Source organism: Komagataella phaffii, chromosome 3 (assembly GCF_000027005.1).
Source record: "Komagataella phaffii GS115 chromosome 3, complete sequence".
Taxonomy (NCBI): Eukaryota; Fungi; Ascomycota; class Pichiomycetes; order Pichiales; family Pichiaceae; genus Komagataella; species Komagataella phaffii.
The window spans coordinates 797,966-819,949 of record NC_012965.1 but is presented as its reverse complement, the minus strand read 5'-3'; the positions used below and the strand labels follow the sequence as shown (position 1 = coordinate 819,949).

The 21,984-nt window shown below is 41.9% G+C and overlaps 12 protein-coding genes across 12 annotated transcripts; 6 read left to right on the top strand and 6 right to left on the bottom strand.

The window, feature by feature from the left end:
- Positions 1–30: 30 nt before the first annotated feature.
- PAS_chr3_0420 (Hypothetical protein) lies at positions 31–2,307 on the bottom strand (the record flags this gene model as incomplete). Its single annotated transcript, XM_002492603.1, has 1 exon — positions 31–2,307. One exon carries the CDS (start codon positions 2,305–2,307, stop codon positions 31–33), a length of 2,277 nt encoding a protein of 758 aa, XP_002492648.1.
- A 177-nt stretch (positions 2,308–2,484) lies between these two features.
- Positions 2,485–4,089, top strand: PAS_chr3_0419 (Putative metalloprotease with similarity to the zinc carboxypeptidase family; the record flags this gene model as incomplete). Its single annotated transcript, XM_002492602.1, has 1 exon — positions 2,485–4,089. The coding sequence occupies one exon, from the start codon at positions 2,485–2,487 to the stop codon at positions 4,087–4,089; it is 1,605 nt and encodes a 534-aa protein (XP_002492647.1).
- A 610-nt stretch (positions 4,090–4,699) lies between these two features.
- Positions 4,700–6,283, top strand: PAS_chr3_0418 (Zinc-finger inhibitor of HO transcription; the record flags this gene model as incomplete). Its single annotated transcript, XM_002492601.1, has 1 exon — positions 4,700–6,283. One exon carries the CDS (start codon positions 4,700–4,702, stop codon positions 6,281–6,283), a length of 1,584 nt encoding a protein of 527 aa, XP_002492646.1.
- A 799-nt stretch (positions 6,284–7,082) lies between these two features.
- PAS_chr3_0417 (Ornithine decarboxylase) lies at positions 7,083–8,483 on the top strand (the record flags this gene model as incomplete). The annotated part of the gene is made up of 1 exon (XM_002492600.1): positions 7,083–8,483. One exon carries the CDS (start codon positions 7,083–7,085, stop codon positions 8,481–8,483), a length of 1,401 nt encoding a protein of 466 aa, XP_002492645.1.
- A 60-nt stretch (positions 8,484–8,543) lies between these two features.
- PAS_chr3_0416 (Hypothetical protein) lies at positions 8,544–9,302 on the bottom strand (the record flags this gene model as incomplete). The annotated part of the gene is made up of 1 exon (XM_002492599.1): positions 8,544–9,302. One exon carries the CDS (start codon positions 9,300–9,302, stop codon positions 8,544–8,546), a length of 759 nt encoding a protein of 252 aa, XP_002492644.1.
- Positions 9,303–9,562: 260 nt separating this feature from the next.
- Positions 9,563–10,744, top strand: PAS_chr3_0415 (Hypothetical protein; the record flags this gene model as incomplete). The annotated part of the gene is made up of 1 exon (XM_002492598.1): positions 9,563–10,744. One exon carries the CDS (start codon positions 9,563–9,565, stop codon positions 10,742–10,744), a length of 1,182 nt encoding a protein of 393 aa, XP_002492643.1.
- Positions 10,745–11,133: 389 nt separating this feature from the next.
- On the bottom strand, positions 11,134–12,873 carry PAS_chr3_0414 (Calcineurin A; the record flags this gene model as incomplete). The annotated part of the gene is made up of 1 exon (XM_002492597.1): positions 11,134–12,873. One exon carries the CDS (start codon positions 12,871–12,873, stop codon positions 11,134–11,136), a length of 1,740 nt encoding a protein of 579 aa, XP_002492642.1.
- Positions 12,874–13,112: 239 nt separating this feature from the next.
- On the top strand, positions 13,113–13,745 carry PAS_chr3_0413 (Protein with a potential role in pre-rRNA processing; the record flags this gene model as incomplete). The annotated part of the gene is made up of 1 exon (XM_002492596.1): positions 13,113–13,745. The coding sequence occupies one exon, from the start codon at positions 13,113–13,115 to the stop codon at positions 13,743–13,745; it is 633 nt and encodes a 210-aa protein (XP_002492641.1).
- Positions 13,746–13,792: 47 nt separating this feature from the next.
- On the bottom strand, positions 13,793–16,750 carry PAS_chr3_0412 (Hypothetical protein; the record flags this gene model as incomplete). The annotated part of the gene is made up of 1 exon (XM_002492595.1): positions 13,793–16,750. The coding sequence occupies one exon, from the start codon at positions 16,748–16,750 to the stop codon at positions 13,793–13,795; it is 2,958 nt and encodes a 985-aa protein (XP_002492640.1).
- Positions 16,751–17,022: 272 nt separating this feature from the next.
- On the bottom strand, positions 17,023–17,430 carry PAS_chr3_0411 (Hypothetical protein; the record flags this gene model as incomplete). Its single annotated transcript, XM_002492594.1, has 1 exon — positions 17,023–17,430. One exon carries the CDS (start codon positions 17,428–17,430, stop codon positions 17,023–17,025), a length of 408 nt encoding a protein of 135 aa, XP_002492639.1.
- A 350-nt stretch (positions 17,431–17,780) lies between these two features.
- Positions 17,781–19,085, top strand: PAS_chr3_0410 (L-ornithine transaminase (OTAse); the record flags this gene model as incomplete). Its single annotated transcript, XM_002492593.1, has 1 exon — positions 17,781–19,085. One exon carries the CDS (start codon positions 17,781–17,783, stop codon positions 19,083–19,085), a length of 1,305 nt encoding a protein of 434 aa, XP_002492638.1.
- A 96-nt stretch (positions 19,086–19,181) lies between these two features.
- Positions 19,182–21,812, bottom strand: PAS_chr3_0409 (Na+/H+ antiporter involved in sodium and potassium efflux through the plasma membrane; the record flags this gene model as incomplete). The annotated part of the gene is made up of 1 exon (XM_002492592.1): positions 19,182–21,812. One exon carries the CDS (start codon positions 21,810–21,812, stop codon positions 19,182–19,184), a length of 2,631 nt encoding a protein of 876 aa, XP_002492637.1.
- Positions 21,813–21,984: the final 172 nt, after the last annotated feature.

Genomic DNA, 21,984 nt, shown 5'->3' with positions numbered 1-21,984 from the left:
CATTCATATACAACGATGAATTTAATAAATTCAAGGTTTGAGTTTTTTTGCCGTGGGCAATTCCGAGTCTGTCGATAGCTTCCGCTTTTTTTGAACTCCCTCAAGATCGTTTGAAAGATCGGCTTGTGAGGTGGAGCTTGGTTGCTTGGTGGAAGATTCGTCATCAGACTGTAGCTTTGTGTCTTCATAACTCAATTTAGGTGTCTCGCTGGCCGGAGATGCAGTCCTGGGGGATTGAATTGCCGGTGATTTGTTTTCTACTGGCGACTCATCAATTTGGGACGGTTCAAGTTTCTCTGGCAAACCTTTCTCTGCAGCATCATTCGTTGTTTCTTCATCTCTCTTTTCTTCAGGCGCTACTTGACTTTCTTGGGTTTCCAATTTATCGGCTTCGTTCTTAGTTTGTTCTTGCTCTAATTCATCAGCCTCCTCTTTCTTTTGTTTCTCTATTTTCTCATTCTCTTCCTGTTGAATCTTTTCCATCATCTCTTTAACTTCGGAGGGAATCTCCTCCTCAAAATCTTCGTCCATCAAAAGACCATCATCAAACATACCCTCAAGTCCAACTTTCTCATTAGTTTGTTTCAATTTCAGCCATTCATTATTTGATCTAAGAAATCTCATTGATTTCCAATTCAAATAGTCTTTCTGACCTTGAATTTCTTCCTTGTGTTTAGAATCCAAATCCGGTTGTTGTAATTGGGAATCTAGTGGATATAGTTCCATTCTAATATCTTCAACAAATTCCTCTTTATCAAAACTGTGGTTCTTTAGATGCGGTAAACTGGTTTCAATTTTCCATATTCGTGATAATTGAGGTGTCCCAAGCTTGTGAGAGTACTGTGGAGCATATTCGTACAAACTTGGCAGCTGTTCATTGAATAAAGTGACATGGCTATCAAACTTTCCCGTTTCAATAATTGCTAGAGAGTACTGAAGCAATTTCCAATCAATCCAGGACTCTTCTGATGCGGCAATGCTTTGTAAGGTTTCGTAAAAATTACTATCAAACTCTTTGTAATGCTTTAATATCGTGTTTCGAAGATTAGAACATGCATCAGATAAATCCCTATCATATATTACGGCAGGCATTTTGTTGTGTAACTGTTGCGCCAGTTTTGGATCCTTTGTGGCCTTCCTTAACCTGGCAATCCTGTCATCAACTTCTTTTTTCTTGAGTGATAAAATGTATGTAGCTCCAACAACAACTTGTAGGAGAATTAATTGTCTGAATGTATAATCGTTGAGCTGTTTCTGAAAGAGCTCCGCAGTAACAGGAATTTCTAACTGAAGCAACTTCCTGGTATAATGTTCAACCACTTGTGCAATTTCTCTGTCCGATCTCTGGGTTTCAGGTAGAAAAAAACTTTGATTCTGCAATCTAATCCCGTGTTTTTGTTTCTTATCCATGTCAATGAGAGTCTTCAAAAACTCAAAAACAAAATTCAATGAGTTCTCCATATCTGATAAATGCCTGAAAGTTCTTCCCCTTTTGTCGGCTTCAATTAGAGGCACAGGATCATTCAAAAAAATCATCAAATCAACAAACCGCTTGAAGTCTTCTTGCATTTTTCTATTCAGCTTATTCTCAGCACTGGATACACCTCTAGTTTGTCTCAATTGCTTTTGCAAACCCGTCAGAAAAGTTTTAGTGTTGACATTCGTTTCCCATTTCCTCGTGGGCAGTAAGGAGTCATCAAGAGCAAAACTAGTTCTGATAAACGTTCTAAAGTATCCACCAAATAGCTCATGTGATTCAATGTGTTTGAATAATCTGTTTAATATCTTTTGAGAATAACTTAATAGCACTAAACCAGGTGATTTTTTTCCGATCAAAGATCCATTCTGTTGCAGGATCCTTTTGCGTTCATTTGAGTGAGGACCTAACAAAATTGGGCCCAATTTGTCGCAAATTATATCAATATCCAATTTGGCAAACGCTTGCAATACAATAATCAATGGCAAACTTTTGTAGACTTGCTTATTATATCCATGTATTGCCAAATCTAACAGTATCAGAATCTCTGTCACTAATACTTCAGTGCTTTCATTCTTTTCAATTACGTTGAAGAGGACGTTCAATACTACGTTTTCAATTACGGCAGATTTAAAACTGATGGTGCTAGTCTGGTCTTCTTCCGTGAACTTGTCTTCAAAATGCTTGGTGTATATAGCCGTTAGATCTGGATGGTTGTTGATAGATGAGGAGAAAATTTGATCGGATGAAAAACGTTCCCTCAATACTACCAAGTCGGTTTCCAATGCTGGAATTATCGAACTGGAGTATTCGTCGTAACCCGATAGCATGCTGGGAAGATCGGTGGGGGTTACAACGTAGGTTTCTCTGCGCTGGATATTAGAAATCCCGCTAGGCACCTGATTTCTGAGAAGGTAGATTGTGGAGCCTGAGTAGTGCACGTCGAAACCTCCACTTTTACTGACCTTGCGGGTGTGGTAAACCTCTTTGTAGGAACGTTGACAAGAATGCTCTATAAGACCACCTTGTCAATAGCACACACGAGTGTGATATTGTTGTCATTGATAACCGCCATAAGTTGCTTTGAGTTGCATCTTCCTCAGAAGGTTTCTCATATAGTAGACAGTTTACAATATACTTGCGGCCAATTTTTGCAAAAGCAGCAGATCTTTGCACTCTATAACAAGCAAAATTTCACCGAAATAGTGAACCAGAATATCAAGGGAATAGAGGAGAGAGTTTTGTCTGAGTTGCTTGAAGAAAGATTAGAGAATGAATCCCAGAATGATTATTATACCGCCAATTCTCAAAATTGGCCTATCGACTTGGATCAGTACTCAGAATCATTTGTAATAAGGATCACATCTGAAGATGAGTTTATCAAGTACTTGATCTTCAAGGAAGCTAAAGCTTTGCATATTTCCATATGGGAGCAATCTGTTGGTTTGATAGATTTGAAGGTTGACCGTGATCAGATGCACCGCCTACTTTACAACGTGGAGTCACGCATACTGGAACGAAGAACGAGAAGTGTTGACAGTCCAGTTTCTGAATATAAAGTACAATTGATGATTGGAGATCTTCCACAGCGAATCTACGAAACATATCCTTCGACAAAAGTGACATCTTTGCAAGCCCTAGGAGAGTTCCCTTCTTTCCAGAACCTAAGTAATGCTTTTTTTGAGGATTTTAGAACGCTGGAAACTATATACGACTGGTTCGAAGAAATACAGAAGGAATTTCCTAAGCTAGTGTCGATCAACTGGATTGGGCAAACTTATGAAGGTCGTGATCTGAAGGCTCTTCACGTTAGAGGGAAGCACTCTGGCAACAAAACAGTAGTCGTTACAGGTGGAATGCATGCGCGTGAATGGATATCAGTAACCAGTGCATGCTATGCCGTTCACAAACTGCTCCAAAACTATGCTGACGGACACCACAAGGAAGCGAAATACCTGGACAAGTTGGACTTTTTGTTTGTTCCAGTTTTGAATCCTGATGGATACGAATATAGCTTTAACGAAGACAGGTTGTGGAGGAAGAACAGACAAGAAACTTATATGCCCCGATGTTTTGGTATAGACATTGACCATTCATTTGATTATCATTTCGTGAAATCAGAAGACTTACCCTGTGGAGAGGAATATTCGGGTGAGTCCCCTTTCGAAAGTATAGAAAGTGAAGTGTGGAATAATTTCCTGAACAGAACCAAAGAAGAACATAAGATCTACGGCTATATCGACTTACACTCGTATTCGCAAACGGTGCTGTATCCCTATGCGTACTCATGCGAAATCTTACCAAGGGACGAGGAAAACCTGATTGAGCTAGGTTACGGTATTGCAAGGGCCATAAGAAAGAGTACAGGGAAAAAATATCAAGTGTTGAAGGCATGCGAAGACAGGGATGCAGATCTATTGCCTGATTTGGGAGGAGGAACCGCTTTAGATTATATGTACCACAACCGTGCATACTGGGCGTTTCAGATCAAATTGAGGGATTCCGGTAATCATGGCTTTCTCCTTCCCAAAAAGTTTATATACCCAGTTGGAACAGAGGTTTATGCCTCAATTCAGTACTTTTGTTCTTTTGTGCTGAATTTAGAAGGCTAAGCTCTTCGCAGCACCAGAAAGCCTGTCAGTTTTTTTTGGTAAGACACGCCACGGCCATGGAGATGGCTTGATATTTGATATATATTCCATGCATGGATGGTCGTTGTTTCGCGCTCGGTTCACTTATCATGACCAAGCCATGCCTGAATTGTATGGAGCAGAATACCGAAAGGAGTAAGACGCCTAAGGGGGTTACTGGCTTGATGTCAGCTGAAATTCTGATCTGCTCAAATCTTTCCCATTGTGTTCAACAAGTTTTTGAATGGCTGGGATCAGTTCAAGAAATTTGTATTTATAGCTTATATATCCCCTGAGACCCCTCTTTTCCTTTTGATTTCTCATATATCTTAAAGAAACATAAGCTGTCTAGAACAAGCTTGCTGAAGTATCGGATCAAGCCAACCTAATCTCAGAAATTTTAAACTCTTATCAAGCTGATCTTAGTAATCTGTCAATCCCAGATTTAAAGACACAATTTCGCACCTTTTCCTGATTACAATAGGAACCCCCCAATCGTTATAGCAACCATACATCACTCTACTACAGGAAGCGATAGTTATTCCGGACTCACCAGCCAAAGTAGTCCAATTAAACCCAAATCATTGACATTATGAGCGTTTTAATGAGCAACAATAATCATTTCAAGAACCATCCAGATTTGAGCAACATTTTCCACGTAAGATCTCGCAGTGATCCTGCAACGAGCTTAACTTCTCCCTCACAACCCCGATGCATCAAACAGGCCAAGCATGAGCCGAACTCATCGAAACATGTGAAATCTACATCAAGTTGTCCAGCCTCAGTTGCCAACTTTAGCATCCCGAGCTGCGCCATCGATCAGAGAGCTCTTCCAAAAAAGGAGAAACGCCGCTTCTCAGAAGTGCACCACACTGAATCTCCGTTGTCTTCAAAGAGAAGACTGGAACCGAGCGAGGTGAACCAAAGCAGAAAGAGAGTCTCACTACCACCAGCCACCCCACTGTTTAAATCCAAAGTTGAGAACGAGTCAGTATCTTCAGTTCCAGCGGTGGCCAGGATCTTGGCGAATCTAAAGCCGACTCCAGCCTCATCGCACTCGATACGAAACTCCTCATTGTTATACCCAGACACGGCTTACTCTTATATTAATTACACTACATCCTCATGTCATAACTTCGAAGTTATCCAGAACACCAGCAACAACGAATGGCGGGCCAACATGGTGTCCAACTTGAAATCTGGGAACCTGCAGGGGTTCAAAAGATACAAAGATTACTGTTTGGAAAACTATAAAGTCACCGACGACAAAGCCGGTGCAAACTTGAGGACTGACTACGAGAAGTCAAGGAACATTCCTAGGACACGTAATAAAATGGTACGATTTATTGAGGCTCAATTGCGGGACAAAGAAAGTGCCTCTGAAGCCGGAATTTACAACACAGCCAATATCATAAACTATCCTTTTGTCAGCAACTACACCTACCAGAAAGATGGCTATCTCGATGATGTGAGCATGCTGTGCAACAACGTTGAACTATACAAGAATCTTGATACTTCTCATGACGACAAAAAGTCTGAGGTGCAGCACGAAAAGCACCCAGATGGAGGGCGATTGCAACTTTATCAGACTATTGACACTCCAGTAAACCAACCGTTGTCCATCCCAGCCTCCCACATGGTTACCCCACCTTTATCGTCTAAGAGTTCTGCTCTGACCACTTCAGAGGACGCCAAATCAACCCAACCTAAGATGAGCACATTCAAGTATGTTTCACCCAACTCTTCGCCTATGAAAAGCAATTCTTGCTCTGACCAAATCACTGTGTTCAGGGCTGCAAAGTCACCACAATCACCAAAGAAGTCACCGAAATCCCCCAGCACTAGATTGGCGACCATATCTCACCCAAACCGGGTATGCATTTCCTGTCATTCAAATCACTCTCCTTGCTGGAGACCCAGCTGGTCTGCCCTGGAAGGTCAGCTGTGCAACTCTTGTGGACTGAGATATAAGAAGACTGGTGCTAGATGCACCAACAGGAGCTGTTTGCGCATACCCGCCAAGGGAGAATGGACACTGATGAAGAACAAGGGAAAACTCGCAATTCCAGTTTACGGAAATAACGAGCACGGAGAATTTACGCTGCTTGGCGAGGAGCTTAAGTATAAGTGTCTTCACTGTGAAGGAACTGTAGAAGTTGGGGAGAGCGAGAGGTAGCTAGGGCCAATACCCCAAGCATAAGTATTTGGTTATATGACTCCCCGCAGGTAGGAGGTCCGGGATAAGGAAAAACTTCATAGAGTGTATACAAGTGCATATTAATAAATAATACCGATGAAAGCGACTCTAAGAAGCGAGCTGGCTATTTTTAGGCGGTTTACAGGTTCTTCCATTTGTACCTTTTAGGTAGTTCATCGCGAAGTGGGTTTCTCCAACTTTTGGCGATGTGCTCCAAGGAACAGAAAAGAAACGCAGCGAAACGAAAATTGAAAAAAAAAAAAATCCATCCGAATAGTTCGTCTCTTCCCCCTTTTTGAGTTTCAACAACCTTCAAAGTTACACTGCTCGCTCATACGCTCTCTGTCCACCTTATCCAGAAATCCAGTGAAGGAGAGGAGTTTTCTATCTGCAAGTAAACCGGAAGATTTTTATTAGAGCTTACAGAGGCTAGGAAAAATCTTCAAGTTTTTCACTACGGCCTTTTCATTTGCTCTATTGCTTTTCAGTATTATTTGTTGATCGCTAGTTAACGATTAGACAAGTTCACCAATCCATAAGTTCTACGGTCTGACAGGCTATTGATTGGTGCTACTGCCTCCACTGGGGTTAGCACAATTCACACTTGAAGCCTGTTTCTTAACCCAGTCACCTCAAGTTAACCTCCCCGGACTGGGAGTCTTTAGAACTTCATTTATTCAAGCTGAGTTTCTCAAAAGTTATTTCAAGGCCGCTTAATCGTTGGTCCACTATTTCATTCCGTCTGCAATCTGTAATCAGAACCCACAGCTATCACAATATGACTGTTCCTTCCATCGTTAACTCGTTCAGCGATGTGGCTAATGACAAATTTCGTACTTCTCTTTTAAACAGCGAGTGCAATGACCATAACCATACCTATGCTGTGGATGGCCTAAACAATGTCATTACTAAAAGGGTTTCCAAACCAAATACCGCCGAGGCACTTGCAAAATCCCGCAAGATGGTTGGCCAGGCATTGTACGACCATATCAGTGCAATCGACTTGGACACATGTTTGCCCGAGGAGGAAGAATCGTTTTTCGTATGCGATCTTGGGGAGGTACTCCGTCTCTACAAAAATTGGTGCGAGAAGTTACCTCGTATCAAACCCTACTATGCAGTAAAGTGCAACAACGACCCAAAATTATTAGAGGTTTTGGCTACTCTAGGAACAGGATTTGACTGCGCATCTACCGGTGAAATAAACACTATTCTCAACTTAGGCGTGTCTCCAGATAGAATTGCCTATGCCAACCCTTGCAAGTCAATTAGTTCCGTGAGAAATGCCAAAAAAGTTAACGTCAACCTAACTACATTTGATAACAGTGACGAATTATACAAGATTGCCAAATATCATCCGGAATCTCGCCTACTGCTCAGAATTTCGACCGATGATGAGTCCGCCCAATGTCGTCTTTCAACGAAATTTGGAGCTTCAATGTCAGAATCATTTGACCTCTTGAGACTAGCTAAAAAATTGCAGCTGAACGTGGCGGGTGTGGCATTTCATGTAGGATCGGGAGCTTCTGACTTCAGCGCTATAACGCAAGCAACAAAGGATTCTAGCATCTTGTTCGAAGAGGGGACAAGATTAGGATTCAAGATGAACATTCTGGATGTAGGTGGTGGATTTGTATTGCAAACTTTTGACGAATCGTCGAGATACTTGCGAGAAGCCTGCGACCAATACTTCCCGGAGAAATTATTTCCAGAATTAAAGATCATTGCTGAACCAGGTAGATACTTTGCTGCCTCAGCATTTACTTTGGCCTGCAATGTTATTGCTCGGAGGATGACCACACAATCGTCGGATACGACAACACCCACAGCCCATGCCATGTTGTATGTCAATGATGGGTTATACAACAATCTGAACTGTGTTCTCTATGACCATCAATTGCCCAAGGGAAAAGCTCTGACTATTAATGGCCGTTTCGTTTATGATTTGCAGTTCTCACTACCTGAATCAGAAAAGAAGATACCCGTTTCGATTTGGGGACCCACATGTGACGGTTTAGATTGTATTAGTGAGATGACCTATGTCTCATCTTTAATGGAAGTAGGGGATTGGATATTTTTTGACGAAATTGGTGCATATACTTCTGCGGCAGCTACAGCTTTCAACGGGTTTCAAAAGGAATCCCACACTATTTATACATGTAGTGAAAGTTTAATATAAAAGTGATTTGTTTTTTTTAATTGTTCTTTTGATTTTGATTACTACAACGTATTATGCTAGTCAATGTGTATGAGTCTTTTTGTTTATATAATGCACACCGTCTTGATCGCTTTCATCATCATCTCGGGTTCGTATGCCTACTATTTGACCAAGAATATTAACTGCCATGGATGCGGATTTACCTAATGTAGGCGAATGAGATAAAGGGGCTAAATCATCTGCTTCGCCGTTAGTGAGATCGGTAGTGAAGGCGTCTTTTTGTTGAAGACTGTTGTCTTCCCTGTCATCTTCAGTATCTGAACTAGGATCTTCATGAAATGAGGAGCATTGGGCGATTGCCTCATAGGTCTGATTTATAGAATTGGGAAATTGATCCAATAATGCGTCAGAGCGCACTCCGTCATATGTAACCTTGAGCTCCACTAGAGCCGTGTTCGATCCTAGAGTTGATTCTGGACTTGCAGTTAGATCTCCTCTGGGTTCTATTTGCAGATATATGCCCTCTGGATCAGATTGCAACGCTGCAAGTAAAACTAATTGGTAGGGAATGCTCAGTCCAAACCTTCCAGATTCAAACCACAAGACAAGACACGTGTTAAGAACATATACAAAACATTCCGAACATTCGGTGTTTTGTACGCCTTGAATCTCAAAATCTTTGCTGATAAATGCTAAACGGAAAAATCCACCCCCATATATCACTTGCTTATCTTCCGAGTCAGAGGGAAGTGCGCCTTCTGGGAAAGACGATTGGAAAGCCTTGGAAGGAACCGAATTCTCTATAGTGGGACGTTCATGAATGCACCGCACTATAAACATATGAGTTCAAGTGTGAAGTTGTTCCAGCAAGCTGGCAAAAAACCCTACAAGGGGATTGGGCCCATGGGTGGGGGTTTACTGGAGGGAGAAACGCGTGCCTTCCTCCCGTTTTGATCCTCGACCCCGCCGCACTTTGTTCGTACATGAATGTGCATCAAACATCTAACTTTTGAATTGTTCAATTCAACTCTGCTAAAGTATGGATATATACCGAGCTAGTACTCCTCAATAACTAAATTAATTGTTATTTTCAGCGATTTATGTCTATCGAGCCTTTGCAGACGATACAATCTCCAAAGTTTACTGGATTTACTGGGCCTTCTAGACATATTTTTTCTGATGAGCAAAAACTAAAGTTTGCTGAGATTTTTGTCCATTTAACAAAAGAAAATGGCAATAACTGCAACTTTCCTGTGACACAGAGCATTCGGCAATTTATTCGTCAGGAAATGAACAAAAGCATACTACACTGTACACCTGTGACCGACCGGAATGTGGTGAGTCTCAAAGATATGTTGAAGAAGGTCATGAAAGGTTACTGTCAATTGAGCAATGATCCCAGTTTTGTCTACAACTCTACTACCTGTTTCATAGAATATCCAGATTATAAATGGAAACTCTCCGAGGAGAGATATGGGCGTAGCGTCATTTGTCAAATTCGGAACAAGAACTGCTTATATCTTGAACAGCTAAAACCCTTTTTCAAAGAATCATTAGCGGTGGGCAACGCAGAGAAAAAGGGGTTTTTTACTGTCAACATGCGCAAGTTGGCGTCTGATTATACGTCTGAACCTCAGAACACACCTCGGGAAGCCCAAGCCGAAAGAAGATATGTCCATCTGTCGCCAAATCAACAACCTCAAACACAGCACACATCACTTCCCCTGAAGATTGCGCATCAACAATCTGAACCCGATGCACAACGCATGGTGGAGTTTCTACCTCACTATGCCAATTCATCTAGCATGCAGCAGTTGAACATCTCTCAACTACCAGTTTCTCCATCACCTCTAAGTGATTACAGAACTATATCACCTACAATTGCACACCAGTCGCACCAACAGCAACATGAAAATTTGGACGATTCCGTCGTACCTAGAAAAAGACATAGACAGTCCCAGACGTTTCCCCAGATCATGCCAGAGATATCATCAGTTTTCATGACTCCACAGTCATCTTTGCCAAGAGCACGGCCTTCAGATCCCTCCAATCGCAATGACGAATATAGTAACGAGGAGAGTCGATTTGAGGTTGACATCCGCAAGAAAATAGCTAAGAAATTGGGAGAGCTTTGCAAAAGAGATTCTTTATCCTATGAAATCTTTAGCTGGATACTGAAGCAGAAATTAAGCTTTCTGATTTCCAACGTAGCACCGCTATTGGATAACGTTGACGATACGTTATTGGTGAGATTCTTGAATGACTTATACATTGAAAAATAGCGTTACTTGAATATTGATATTCACCCCAACGATATCAGTTTAGTTGCTATCACATTTTGCATAGCCTGAAGAGACTGGTTAAAATATTCCCAGTATAAAAGTCTATTTACAGAAATCCTGAGATGTTTCTCAATGTGATCACGCCAACCATAACGAACCGAATCTACGTACGTTAGCTGTAATGAAAACTCTATCGGTTGACTTAACCATCCAAATATATGAATTGAACTTTAATTTCCAGTTAACGAAACGCCTTGTTTCACTTGACTCTCTTGAGTTCTGTTCGAAACAAACTATGATCAAGGTAGGAAAAGTTGCAAAGAATCTTTCCAACCACTTCTCTACACTTGTGTAAACATCTACAGCCGTGGTGGTACATTCGTGGAGGTTCAAAAATCACTTAGTCTTTGGGCCAATGTGTTAAACTTTCGGTCTTGTTTAACCTGCTGTTCAATATCGCGTCTTATACGTTCATCCTCTAGTTTCTGCTGGTATGCAAAGTCCGTGGGCAAAGGCGGTAGTGCCTCATTCTTGAGATCCATTTTACGTGCTTCATCAAACGAGTGAATCTTTTGGCGAATTCCTTCAGGTCCGTTTAACAATGAACCAGGGGGGAGCTGGCCATCCACGCTCAGAGACTTAAGTTTTTGTACATTTTCTGACTCTTGACGGAGAACTTGATACATCCTGGATACTCTTCCAATTGCCAGAATCTTATTTCTGAGTACCACTTTCTTGGCTTCCAAGTCCATAGGGTCTATCTGAGACTCTTGGGTAGTCTTTGAAGCGTTTGCTTTCTTTTGTTTTATTAGTTTGTCTACATTTTCTAAGGCACTAGCAGGAACTTTGGCCAAAGGAGTCTCTTCATCCAGTTCTTTCTGAGAACAAACGTTAAGAATGGAAACTAGCATATCCACCATCTTGTCGCCAGCAAAAGGAAGAGACCAAGTAAATACATCCATGAACTTGGGAAGATAATATGGGTGTGGGGATGAGCTGAATTGTCTTATATTCATAACGTTATCCTGGTACTTCAGCACTGCAGCCTTATTGTTGTAACTGTCCAAGTAGTTGGGAGCTGAAAACATTGTTAAAAGTGAAGGAAATCCCATCGTCTTAGTCCTTTTGTACATTCGAAATCCTGCATCTTGCGCTTCATGGGCACGAACAATCGATAATAGACCTGTCTTCTTCAAAAACGCAGAAGAGGCCTCGTAGGAAAACGCATAAGAGCAGCCCCTTAATGTGTTTGGAACAAAATGATCCTCGGTGGCGTCGTCCTCATCGTATTCCTCTATAGGATCTGCCCATAGCAAATCGCACATCAATCCTTTTGTAGGAGGTTCCCTGAATCTATCGATACGATTCACATCGTCAATAGATTTCAAATGGGGTGATATACCTCCGTGAACACAAAAAAACTGCTTATTCATGATTGCTGCTAAAGGAAGCCCTTGGAAGGATCGAACGCAAACCTCATACAGGTCTTCTGAGTACTTATGGAGACATTCGGCCTTGAAGGTGAAGTACTCTGTCAAATGACGGCACTCATGATTTCCCCTTAGCATCCAAAAAGTGTCACTATAATTCAACTTTAGAGAATACAGATAAATGAGGCATTCAATAGAAAAACATCCTCTATCAACATAATCCCCCAGAAATAGGAAACTGGTATCTTTAGGATGTCCTGAAACTTCAAACAGTTTCATGAGATCATAATACTGTCCATGAATGTCACCACACACTGTCACTGGGGCAGGTACCTCTAGCAAGTTTGGCTCTTTAATAAATTGTGAAGTCGCCATTTCAATGATACGAATGGCCTGATATTCATGAAGTCTTCCTTGGCCTATGAAATGAGTCCTCAAAAACTCGTGGTCAGGCAATCCGTTCTCCAAAAATAACTCGCTATCAGAAGGTTTCGTAGCAATTGGTGGCGGTACGGACGAAACTTGTCTCTCTGTAGTCTTTAAGGACTGGCCATCCTTGGTAATATGGATTGAGTAATCTCTTTTAACAAGCCCCTCTTCATCCTTATTCTTTAGCACTTTGAGTGCATTGTCAAGCTTAGCCGTGTTTTCGTTAGCTAACCTTTTCTGGGCCAGTTTTTTCCCCAGCATTATGTTCATGTAGTTGGAGGGGTGAGCTTAAGTTGTGGGGCGGTAAACCTGAGATCAATGGTAGCAACGATTTATGTTAATACGCGATTTGAGGCAAGAAGGCTTTGGGGTTTATTATTAGGACAGATTTTTGGTGGTGGTGTTAAGCTTTTGCTGTTTGAGCTCTGCAAATATTTTTTTTTTCTATCAAGTTGCGCGCACCTTAGAAACTCACTAATAGTTAAATCTGAAAGATTCATCTTGATTTCATGTCACTTCAAATTGACGAAACTGACTTTGTAGAAGCCAGCGAAGGAGCCGATTCACTCAAGTTCTTGAATGAAAAATCTCATGCTCTGTTTGAGCTGGGTGTCAGCATGCTAGTGCACAAATGGGATGCTCTATCCGTTGCCGTAGTTAATCAGTGGGGTGGACCAAATAGTAAGGATAAGAGAGATTGGATCTCAGCTGTTGTTGTCGACCTCTTTTTGCAGAATTCGGTCGTGGATGTAGCAATGATAGAAGAAACCCTGCTCTACGCCATGCAGGATGAGTTTGACGTCATGGTAGAGGATGACAGTGCTTTACCGTTGGCAGCGCAAGTTCTAGATTGTTACAGGAACGTTGCCATAGGAGAGGTAGACAAAATAAAAGAAAGCTATGCCAAGTGGCAGGCCAAACAGAGCTCTAACAGTGATGTAAAATATCAAGTCACAGTGGGAGAAGACCCTTCAAATCCTGATGTATCTGAGAATGAGGTAGATGACTATGATAGTGATATCGATGCTCATGCGCCAGGCACGCAGCAAGATGAAGACTCGGAAATGACCGAAGCAACGGAGTCAGTGCCTCAGGCAATAGTAGACGATGATGGATTCACTATAGTTCAACGCAAAAGATGAAATGCTGCATTTAGAGTAAGTAGTGTTAAGTAATGAGTGTATTTTTACTAAGTTGAAAGAGTTGAAAGAGTTGAAAGAGTAGAGTCTTTCCTATGAATATAATTTCTCGGGGTAACTTTTAATTGGACAGTCTCAGCCAAGTTGTGATGGCTTTCAGGGTGTGGATTTTGATGCTGCTGGGAGGCTGGCCCATTGGCAGATGGGCTAGAGATTCGGAAATCGCTAATCTTCTTTACCAAGGAGTCTGTCATGGTATTTATTGCACCTCTGTGATTCAATAACTTTGAGTGTTGACCTGAGCCTTTGATTCTAAATGTTTTGACGTATGTTCCATTCCAAGTTCCGGTGTCAACCATCGAACTTGAGGCTCTTTCTACCTGCTTTTCAATTGAAGGGTATGTGGACTCTGCTCTTGGAGACTTCCACATCCCGAAGCTCCAATCTGAGGTTGCCTTGGTAATTGCTGAAATTGAGTTGTTTAGATCTAAAAGAACCTTGTTTCTGTGAATGATTTCATTGCTGTTATAAATGAGTCCCCAAAGAATGCTCTCGTACCATCCCAAAGACGCGTTGTTCCATACAAACTTGAGGCACGACCAGGGCCGGTATGAGGGCAGAAATTCCCTGTGAATTAGTTTTTCCCAAGATTTCTGCTTTATAGATGTATTTGCAATGGACACAACAACAGTATTGAAGTCTGTAATATGTAGCAGTTCAGTGTGCTCTTTATTCAGATAGTTTGTGAAGTTCAAAATTGACTTCAGAGCCTTGGTGCCAGTCCAGGTCTTTTTCAAAGGAGCATCCAGAGGCTGCTTTCCTTTCACCTTAGTTGACATTCCTACAGGCATCTTCAGGTTCATTAGATTGTACTTTGCTTCCTCATCTTCGGATTCATCTTCAGACGGGTCAATACTCTCCAAGTCATACACATTTGACTCCGTTGAATGAACCGACAAAGTCTTTTTAGTATCCAGTTCAGATATATGCCCTACCGATTCAATCACCTTCTTTACTTCATTGAAAATCCTGTAATTCTTGGTCAACGTGTAGGCCATGGCGGCGACATCGCCCAAATCTGAAGAGTCGACACCATGAAAGTTCTTTCCTAAATAATGAGCAATCGCTCTCAGAACGAGACCTAGAAGATCGGAGTGCAATGAGTTTGAGGCTAAGTATTGTGGTCTGGATAGTTTCACTATTACATGCATCAAATTTGCGGAAGCACTGTGTGATATTTGGCCATTCTGTTCACAGACAGTAACACTGTTGTTAAACGGCCGTTTTCGGAAAACAGTCACTTCGTCAGTATGGCTGGAAAGATAGTCCGCTCTAGTAATTGGGATCAAATTGTACAACATCTCAATCAATATGGAGGTCAGGATCCCAGGTTCATCATCCAGCAACATCGTGCATATTCGGACAATAAAGAAATCTCTATATGTTATTGGGGTTGTTGGAGTTTTGAATGATTGGGGTAAGCTTGAATAAATTGCACTGTTGAAAGGTTTCAAGAGATTGAAAGTTATCTGCTCATCATTCGTTAAGTACAGGAAAAAGTAAGAACATATTCGTACTTGGTTACGATGATGCTCATCCTTGCGGTAATAGTTGATATAAAACAGCAAGATGAGCGACAATTCCACAGAGTGTTTTGCAGATATAAGTTGGCTAAACTTTTTATTAGATTGGTACAGTTCCCATACCAATATAACGATTTCAGTACACCACAGAGAAGGCTGAATTGTGTATGTCTTTGCTTTAATCATAGCTGTAAGAGATGTGCTGTTTTCCAGTTTGGACATTTCTATCAATGGAGCTTTTAAAATACCGAAAAGGCTGACCTTCAAAAATGCCAATTCCGATTCTTTATGGAGCCTTCCCATGTAGTATCGGACCAAGTTGATTGGAGTAGAGTCATAGATTCGAAGCTCTTGCAGAAACAGAAGATTATTTTTGGGCAGAGGGTATACAAACATGAGAGTAAGCAGATGAATTGCCGCCGTTACGTTCAGAGTCCGTAAATTATTCAACTGAGAATTATTCATTTCCAAACCGCTCTCTTTGGGATCTCGTGCAGCCCTAGCAGTCAGATTAAGCAGGGAGGAGAGTAGTGTCAAAATCTGTAACCTGGGAATAGCTGTCACCAACACCGTTAGAAATCGAGACCCTTGAGCAACGAGTTCTGACGATGGTATGTATAAACACCGAGAGCATAAAGTTATCAATAGTTTCATCGTTTCATACCTGTTGCTGTCGATAAAGGTATTAGGAGGTTTGAATGGGCCATTGAACCCAATACCGGGCTCCCATATTGAGAAATCCACAATGGGTTTTGCTCCTTTGCTTCGAACTGAACTCTGGGATTTTATGCAAAAATTTTGGGTGAACAAGAGCTGGACTAGGGTAAAAACAAGCTTTGCACCTAATGGCACAGTACTATAGTCCGGAGAACCGACATTGGCTTTTATTGATGCCTGCTCAATATGATTTTGGGAACTTTGAAATTCAACCTGAGCCGAGGTGCTTGAAGAATCATGAAGTTGATTTGAAAGCACGGACGAGGAGGATATTTCAGTTGCTACTGTAGCAACATCGGAGCACTGTGATCCAGAAGTTGCATCCCTGTTGTACAATGTGTCCAGAGACCAAAATAAACTTTTTTCCACTTCTTCTAGGGAGGGGTCTTCATACAGGGATGGCAGGAACTTCGTCAGAACCCTTATGCAATTGAGAAGAGCCGTGTTTTCATCTAGACTTGTCACTGTGTTACTTTGGTGTACTAACTGAAGGGCAATGACCCTAATCAAAGTAATGAAGTTTGACTTATTTGTTTCTCGTATGTTTCTAATATCTGTGGCACTTAATAGGTCAAATATATCGCTTGCACACGTGGGACAGTTCCAGAATATGCCCCAATATGGATCATCAACCGATATACTCGACGTTTGTTTAGTCAAGCGAAACACTTCGCTCTTGAAACGAAGTTTCTCCTCTAATGAAGCCATAGGTTATCGTCCAGAGAAATCCGAGGGACCAGAGCCATGAGTTTGTGATGAAGGGTCTGATTCGCGAAGGTATTATGGTGAGAATTGCAAGCAAGCGGATGGGAAGAATAGCAGAAAAGAAGAACGAAAAGAAAGTAAGACGAATTGCTAGAGAAGGAAGACAAAATTCCGAAACCCATATCCTAGTGCGTTGTCAACTACTTGACCAGAGATTTGTAATGCCTATTCCATATATACCATATATATTACCCGTGATTTGATGCTACCATACGCTAAAAATCCTCATCAAATCGAAGAGTGCCGTAGACTTGCTGGAATCCCTGTAGATCCCTATTCTTGGTCAAAAAGTCAGAATCTGGGCCTTGAAAATCCTTAGAGTCATCATAATCTTCAAACTTTCTCTTATTAGTGAGAGTAACATCATTCTGCCATTCACTCAACGACGAAGCAGTTGATCCTCCATACAGCAAGGAAGGAGGTTCTTGTAAATGATCCGGTAGCGCAGTTCGACGGGGTCCAAATGGAGTTGTAACTGGCTCAGGGGGTGGTACTTGGTACCCATCAGCAACAGCTTTTCGGATTCTCATTCCGACCGTTTGCAGTGCCTCTGTTGATTCATCTTGCCTTTTCGGAAGTTCTGAGTACATGTTCTGTTTTTTGTATCTGGATGGATCTGACATGTGGTATTAGTGTATGTTAAATAGTACTGCGGAGTTAGAAATCAAAGAAAGAAGACTGATTTTTTGGTGAGTATGGCATGATGCTGCTAACAATACTGAAACGACAGGTAGAGCAATTTATTACTCAATTCGGAAGTGAGTGTTTGTATAATTCCCACCTCGCTGTGCCTTGCACTTCAAAATTCTCATATGCACTTCTTATGTCAGTGGAGCTGGCTAGAGCTTACCCTTCCCCTAATGGAAGTAATCAGCGATTTTTGTTCACTTGGTATGGTTATAAATATCAGGAGCAATTCCGGTATTTCAAACAGAATTATTCAAACTAGAACTAGTTGATATTTTTATATTCAATGTCGCCAAACTATAACATCTCATCTGAAACTGCTGTGCAGTATGAAAACGAATATTCGGCCCATAACTACCACCCTCTTCCAGTAGTTTTCCACAAAGCTAAGGGGGCTCATGTTTGGGATCCAGAAGGAAAAGAGTACCTGGACTTCTTGAGTGCTTATTCTGCTGTTAACCAGGGTCATTGCCATCCCAAGATCATTGAGGCTCTTGTGGACCAGGCTTCAAAACTGACTTTGTGTTCCCGGGCTTTTTCCTCTGATGTATTTGGTGTCTATGCTAAGTATATCACCGAGTACTTTGGGTTTGAATCTGTGCTTCCTATGAACACAGGTGCGGAAGCCGTGGAAACCGCAATTAAGATAGCCAGAAGGTGGGGATACGTCAAGAAGGGTATTCCCCAAGATGAGGCAATTGTTCTTGCCGCACAAAACAACTTTCATGGTAGAACAATTGGTATCATCTCCATGTCGACAGACCCTGAGGCTACCCAGGACTTTGGGCCTTATTTGAAGAATGTTGGTCCTCAGATTCCAGGTGAAGCTGAAGGCACTCCTTTGAGATATGGGGTAATTGAAGACGTTGAAAGGGCCTTCAGTAATGCTGGTGACAAGATTGCTGCTATTCTATTGGAGCCTATTCAAGGTGAGGCAGGTATTGTTGTTCCTCCAGCTGACTATTTGCCCAAAGTGCAAGAACTATGTAAAAAGCACAACGTCCTACTGATTTGCGACGAAATCCAGACCGGTATCGGTAGAACAGGTAAGCTACTGTGCTATGAACACTCAAAGGGAGTTCGTCCAGATATGATCTTACTAGGAAAGGCAATTTCTGGAGGTGTCTTGCCTGTTTCAGCCGTTCTTTCGTCGAAAGATATTATGTCTGTTATCCAGCCTGGGTCTCACGGTTCGACTTATGGTGGTAATCCCTTGGCTTGCCGAGTCGCCATCGCTGCACTAGACGTTGTCAAAGACGAACGTTTGGTAGACAGAGCTAGCGAGTTGGGTGACTTTTTGTTCCATGAGTTATCCAAGCTGCAGAGAGAATCGAATGGTGTCATCTCAGAAATCAGGGGAAAAGGCCTGCTTACCGCAATCGTGATTGACGATTCTAAGGCCAACGGTAGAACAGCCTGGGATCTTTGTCTATTAATGAAGAACCATGGTGTCCTGGCAAAACCTACTCATGACCATATTATCAGACTCGCCCCTCCTTTGGTAATAAGCAAAGAAGATCTGCTCAAGGGAGTAGATGCCATCAGAACTTCCTTGGCAGAATTGCCAAACGCTCCCCACGTTGAACATTAATTAATTCATTTCGTTAATAAGTACATAGTCAGCTCTCTATTGATAGAATGAGCGTAGAAGCAATTCTGAACGATACCCATTAGTTTTAGTTTTAATCTACTTCATAGGTTTGGTTGCTTTAACCGGGGGTCCTTCTTCATCTTTATCGTCTCTCACAGAAGTATGAAGAGCAGCTAATCGTCGTGCTCTTTCAACTTTTGATTCTTTCACTTCATTCTCTGCAGGTTCACTTGAGATGCTCAAGGTTTCTGAACTAGATTGTTGATTAAGAGGGGCGTTGGAGGAGGTATTGACCGACTCAGTGAGTTCCAGTTCCGATGGCTTTTTCCTGACACTAAAACTAGCCGTTTTAGTGCGTCGAAACGGTGCAATTAGAGACTGAACAGTATTGTCAAGCTTTTGTGACATTTTCCTTGTTAGCGTAGGATTATTAACCTCTTCCTCTTCTGGTACGATGTCGTTCTCTTGCTTTTCAAGGTCAGGTTGTTCAGCATTACTGTTGTCTCTCAACCCTCGGATATCCGAGTTGTTGAGACCAGCTCGTAATTGGGAATCACTTAGTTCGGATTCACCTTTATGCGGATTAATCTTGTACCGACGGAGGATTTCTCCGTCCTTGTTCTCAATAACAACCTGGTCACCTACTACGAAAGCATAGAGCTTTCGTCTATCGCCACCCTCAGTCTTAGTTCCACAACCAACAAGAACCTTCTTAGCATTCTTGATGCTCTGCGAAGATGTAGATAATATCCTTTGGAGTTTTTGTGGAACCTCAGGTTCTAACTCTGTTGATATTTTATTAAGAGCTCTTTTGAACGACCCATAGCTATGCACGCTCGTTTGGTCAGTTTGGCTCTTAGGAGTGTGATCTTTTAGCTCATACTCATCAATAACTTCCCCATGCTCATCTTCTACGATCAAACGATTTCCCTCGGTATAACCAGTCGTAGGGACTTTGGAAATAGCCTCTTGGTCTTGGTCGGTATCATCAACCTTAGGGGTATTTTCACCAGAGGGAGTTTCAGTAGAAGTTTCCTCTTTACTACGACGATGCATCGTGCCCAAGTCCAAGTCTTCTACTTCAGGCACACGTCTCGCATTTTGTTCTTTTCCTATCCCTGTTTCTTCATGGAACCTGTTTCTTATCCTAGATCGTTTTGTCTTCTTTCTTCTTTTCATGCCACCAGCAGGCTTAGCCGTCATACCCGATATATTGATATTAGAACCTGAGTTTTCTAATGTTGCAGCAGAGCTTAACATTGATGGATTTAAAGTGTCGATCCTCTCCAATGATATGTCACGGCCTTTAGCGTCAATTTTTGGCAATCTATTCAACCAGTTGGACGAGTTTTTGTTGCCTTCAGTATGAGTGAAAGTCATTGTAAACTGCATCGTATGTAAATGCTTTCCCAGGGTGAGCACTGCCACAGAGGAGCCATGAACTACAATCGATGTGATGATGATAAATGTGACAATAGGCCAGATCGAGACCAGCAGTTGAAAATGTGGTGTTGAAGAATCCGGAAGTTCGGCCAGGGGTCCTGTGCTGCCAGTATAATGTGATTCAAGTTCTGATTTTGCCAGGATGGATGCAAAAATTGCACCTACACCAATGGGTCCAAAATGTCCGCAGAATAATGCTTCCCTCCATGTTTTAACATCTGGTGTGACGGGTTTTAACATTAACATTCCAGGGATTCTTCGTAGGAATATAATCACCAAAGCAATAAGGATCAGCCTCCAAATCGGAGTGCCAATCGAAGCGTTATTGTAATCTTCCCAGGGAATGATAGACCCAAAATACACGAAATAGGCCAGGTTCAACAGCAGGTCGATAACAGTCGAAACTTGACTCTCTTCAGTTTTTTCAGAGAACCAGCCGTCCCAAGCAAATGTAGTCCCAGCAGCAAAAGATGTCAACAGATCGTCCACACCAAGTATAGCACCGAAGCCTGCACAGACAAACGAAAGGACGATGTAAAAAGCAAGGAAAGATTCTCTATCAATCAGACCCTTGTTTTCTGCAAATTTGATTGCATATCGACCGGATAGACCTATAGCCCATCCTAAAACACAGCCTAAGAGACATTCATATAAGAGAGTAACACAGATCCAGTCTTGGACAATCAGGCCTCCATTTCCCTCATGAATGATTAAATTTAATGCAAGATATATAAACGGGAATGCCATACCGTCGTTACATCCCGATTCTGCACTCAAGATGTTTCTCAGGTGCCCCGGAACCCTTTCCGCAAACTTTCCTTTACCAACGATTGCGGAAGCTAAGACGGGATCAGTAGCTGTGACACAGCCGCTGACTAGTAAAGCTTCACTGAAATTGAATCCTGGAATGATTATCCACAAAAACAGGCCGACTATCAGCCAACCGAAAGTCATAATTGGAACCAGGAAAATAAAAACCGAGACCCAGTGTTTCTTCATGTACTTTGTGGGTAGCTCAACCGCAACAGCAAAGATCTGTATGATTAGGACCATTCTAGAGATCTCTAAGGTAATCAGATCCAAGTTTCCCCAATCTTCCGGGGCAAACCAATTCAGGCAATGTGGTCCCACGATAAGGCCGAATATAACGGCCACAGAAGCTTCTCCGATATAGAGCTTCTCTTTAATAAAAAGAGAGCACAGAGAAAATATTGTGGAAAAAACACCTATACATGCGTAGGCAATATGGGTTTTGGAGGGCGCTAAGTGCTCCCATATAGCCATGTTGTAAAGGATTATGCAAAATTTGGCAGGAGAATCTGTGGATCCAAGGTATAATTATACCGAAGGGAAAAAAAGAGAGAAGAGCATAAAAAGCTTATTTTTAGTTGACGTTCGCGGACATAGATTGCTGGCTTGATAAGATAGGACTTTTGGATAGTTACAGAATATAAGG